Source organism: Cucurbita moschata, unplaced genomic scaffold (assembly GCF_002738365.1).
Source record: "Cucurbita moschata cultivar Rifu unplaced genomic scaffold, Cmos_1.0 Cmo_Scf00030, whole genome shotgun sequence".
In the NCBI taxonomy this organism is placed as follows: Eukaryota; Viridiplantae; Streptophyta; class Magnoliopsida; order Cucurbitales; family Cucurbitaceae; genus Cucurbita; species Cucurbita moschata.
Window position 1 is genome coordinate 1,544,401 of NW_019268546.1, and position 3,809 is coordinate 1,548,209.

A 3,809-nucleotide genomic window follows, 5' to 3' on the forward strand; every position below is an offset into this window, starting at 1 on the left:
TGGACATTTAAATAACCACATGTTTTGGTCCTTTCCACTTTTGTGTGGATTCAGGCCAATTATTCAATCTTTGAGTGCTCAAATAAGATCCACTTTCTTTGTCTCCTAATGGTAAAATATATATATATATAGTGGTTGTATCATAAAATAAACATTTGCTTCAAGTTCAAATTTTATTATATAATGTGGGCCAAAAATTAAAAAAAAATAATTCAATCGTCGAAATTCTCGAGAAATGCTCTGAAGAAGCGTGCCTCACGCCCCACAACCTGCCAAACCAACTTCAGCTGCCTCATGGATATAAAATGGCTTACTCACTCCCAACAATCCTCTCTTCGAACATAGTACACTATAAGCCTCCTCAGAGACTTATGAAGCTCTCGAACAGCCTCCTCTTAATCGAGGCTCGATTCCTTTCTCTGGAGTCCCCGAACAAAGTACACTCTTTGTTCGACACTTAAGTCACTTTTTGACACGCCTTCAAGGCTCACAATCTTTGTTCGATATTTGAGGATTCTCTTGTCATGGATAAGTATAGGGCATGACTTTGATACCATGTTAGATGAACACGACTCTTCACAATGATATGATATTGTCCACTTTGAGCATGAGCTCTCATGCCTTTGCTTTGGGCTTCCCCAAAAGACCTCATACTAATGGAGATAGTATTCCTCATTTATAAATCTATAATCTTCTACTGAATTAATTAACGTAGAACTCGCTTCCAATAACTCTCAACAATCCAATTATTCGTGCGACAGTGAGAGGGAGAGCGGGGGTGAAGAAAAAAAAAAGGAGGATTTTGTGGTGAAAGCTAAAGTTGAGATGTACACATCCAATCATTTAAAGCCTCATTGTTTTGTATGGCAAACACATCCACGTTACATGTTTGTTCTTTTGCCACACACAACACTGTTGAGGAGCTGACACACATTGTTTTCTTCTTCCTATTTATAACAATTATTATTATTATTATTTATACCTTTTCAATTCTCTTCTTCGATTATTAGTTTAGAATAGAATCTTAATGTCTAAAAACAGAAAGTCAAAAACAAAATTATTAATAAGAAAGGTAAGTGGATGAAAAGTTTTATAATTGGTTCCGCAGCTTTCCTTCCCTTTTTACTCAGTCCGTCGTGTCAAGATTGCCACCGTTACCTCTATTGACATGAATGAGTTGACCTTAGAACAAAATGACTAAATCTACCGCTAGCCGATATTATTGTCTTTAAACTTTAAAACACGTTCATTAGAAAGAAGTTTTCAATTTAAGGATGCTTTGTTCTCTCTTCGGTGTAGGATCTCACATACAGTCTAATTTTTTATTTAAAAATGATAGTTACAAAAAAGCAATTCAATATCTACAAAATAAACTCTAAACTCAACGGTAATATTCATTTTCTACTTTTACATTTACCCTTTTTCTGTTTTTTTCTGATAACATTGATTAATCACTCACCACCTTTTTTTTTTTCTTTAAAGATAATTAGAAGATGAATGAATTAATTCTTGGAGCCGCCCGCCATGGAGGGGTGTTGTTGAAACATCATAGCAATTCTGTTATATGCTTCCATTGCCATCGGCTGCAAAGAAAACACACACGAAAAGTGTATTAAATGATGCATTAATAGTAATGAATCATATTAAATTCAATATTGACCTGTGATTGACATGCAAGGAATGTGGATAGGGGGTCGGTCGGAAGAGGTTGGATGTGATCGGCGGTGCCTCCGTCCCATGCAGCGGTGGCCATGAAGGCAGTGGGGTGAAGGAGCGGAGACATCCCAGCGGCGAGGGCGGGGCGATTGGCAATCATGTTCAAATGATCCATTCCTAGACCCATTCCCATACCCGCCATCCCCATCATTGGCATATTCATTAACGATGCCAATGGGAGCTGCTGATGCAGTGCCATCGGCACCATCATCGGCATATTCATTCTGCTCATCATCTGTACTTGAGCTTGTAATTGCTTCAAATATTCGATCACTTCGTCCAGCATCGACGCTTTGTCCGTCTAATAATAATTAAGTAATATGTGTTGGATGATGAAAGTCCAATATCGTCTAATTTATGAAATAATCATGAGTTTATAAATAAAAAACAAAAAAAAAAATACCCCCTCTATTGGGATGAGGCATTTTGGGGAAACCTAAAGTAAAGTCATAAGAGCTTATGCTTAAAATGAGCAATATTGTACCATTGTGGAGTCATGTTCGTCAAACAATATGGTCGTGTTAGGAATAACACATCTTCACAATGATACGATATTGCTCATTTTAAGCATAAGCTTTTATGGTTTTGTTTTGGGCTTCTCAGTCTACTATAGACCCTCTCCTTAATGGAAGCTCGACTCATTCTTTGGAGTACTCGAACAAAAAACAAAGTACACAATTTGTTCGAAATTTGAAGATTTTATTGATACAGTTAAGTTAAGGGCATGACTTTAATAACATGTTAGAAATTACGACTCCCCATAATGATATGATATTGTCAATTACCGTAAAAGTGTACCTTATTGGAATTTGGAACCAGCTTTTGCAGTGTCTTCATCCTTTGGTTAATCTTATCTCTCCTTTTCTACAAAATTGAAGTAAAATAAATAAAAAGATTTACCATTAAAAGAAATAAAAAAATAAAAAATACCCGTTCGGATTGATTATGGATTGCAGCAGCTCGACTTCTTTTAGTAGAAACCGATGATTTTGGATTCTCTTTATGTCTGTCTTCTTCTTCCACCTGAACACAATTGTGCCAAATGTTGAGAATTATTGGGAGTGAATCTCACGTTGGCTTATTTAGAAAATCATCATGTATTTAGAAGTGAATAGTACTATCTCCATTGATATGAGGCCAATGAGGCCTTTTAGGAAGTGCAAGGAAAAGGCACTAGCACTTATACTTAAGTAGACAGTATCATACGACTGTGGAGAGTCATGATTCCTAACACCAAATTAATATTAAAAACAACATAATTTCCATTTTTAAATTTTAATTTGTTACGAAAAAGAATAAATATTGCCTGATGTGTGCTATGGCAGACGGAGTCACGGTCGTCAATGGCGGCGGCGGCGGTGGTGGTTTTAATGCATATTTTGCCGGATCTCGTATTATCCATCGATTCTTGTGACGTGGCGGTAGTGACGGTCAACCCTCCGCCGCCTCCCCTAACGACGGAAAAATCTCTATCGCGAGTGTCCGACGTAACTTTCTTACCACTTTCCCCGCCGAACTTGGCGGCGTTTCCACTCACCTTCATCTGATTCCGACACCCGCTCCATTCCGTGCTCAAGTGGACCATACGCGCCATCACTCTCCCTCCTTTCCCGTGAATCATCCTACCTTTCTCGTTCTCCACACGCGTCGCCACGCGCATATCACTCGACTCCGCCGGCGCCTTCCCGGCTTCACACGGCACCATCGCGTCCATAGCCGCCGGCGTTTGAGGTGTCTGTCGGTGGTGGTCGGAAAACCACGGCACTGTATCGGTGCCGTCGTCACCACAACGGCCGTTAAAACCAATAATCTCACCATGGCAAGTTCCTTGGTTCACTAATGACTCAAGCGTGCCACTCGCACGTGCCGGTTTATTATCCCACGTATTCTTAGAACCACCACCACCACCACCTCCTCCTCCTCCTCCGCCGCCGTACTGAATCTTCCCGGTTACCCTCGGCAACCCCAACCCATGCATGGCCAATTGCCCATTTTCCCATGTCAGCTCCGCTACTTCATACTCAAACCTACAAAAAAAATATATATAAAAAATAAAAAATAAAAATAAAAAAAAAAAAAAAAAACCAAAAATC

General features: G+C 39.3%; 1 protein-coding gene across 1 annotated transcript in view; it reads right to left on the minus strand.

Annotated features, from left to right (window-relative positions):
• Window positions 1-1,402: 1,402 nt before the first annotated feature.
• The window catches only part of LOC111464436 (transcription factor UNE10-like), a 2,764-nt gene continuing 357 nt past the window's right edge, over window positions 1,403-3,809 (minus strand). Inside the window, exons 2-6 of the mRNA XM_023108635.1 lie at window positions 3,023-3,743; window positions 2,647-2,739; window positions 2,515-2,580; window positions 1,661-2,017; window positions 1,403-1,583 (exon numbers count right to left, since the gene is read on the minus strand). Of these exons, the coding sequence (XP_022964403.1) occupies window positions 1,503-1,583; window positions 1,661-2,017; window positions 2,515-2,580; window positions 2,647-2,739; window positions 3,023-3,743 (1,318 nt within the window). The 3' untranslated portion in view covers window positions 1,403-1,502. The remainder of the gene's footprint in view (window positions 1,584-1,660; window positions 2,018-2,514; window positions 2,581-2,646; window positions 2,740-3,022; window positions 3,744-3,809) is intronic.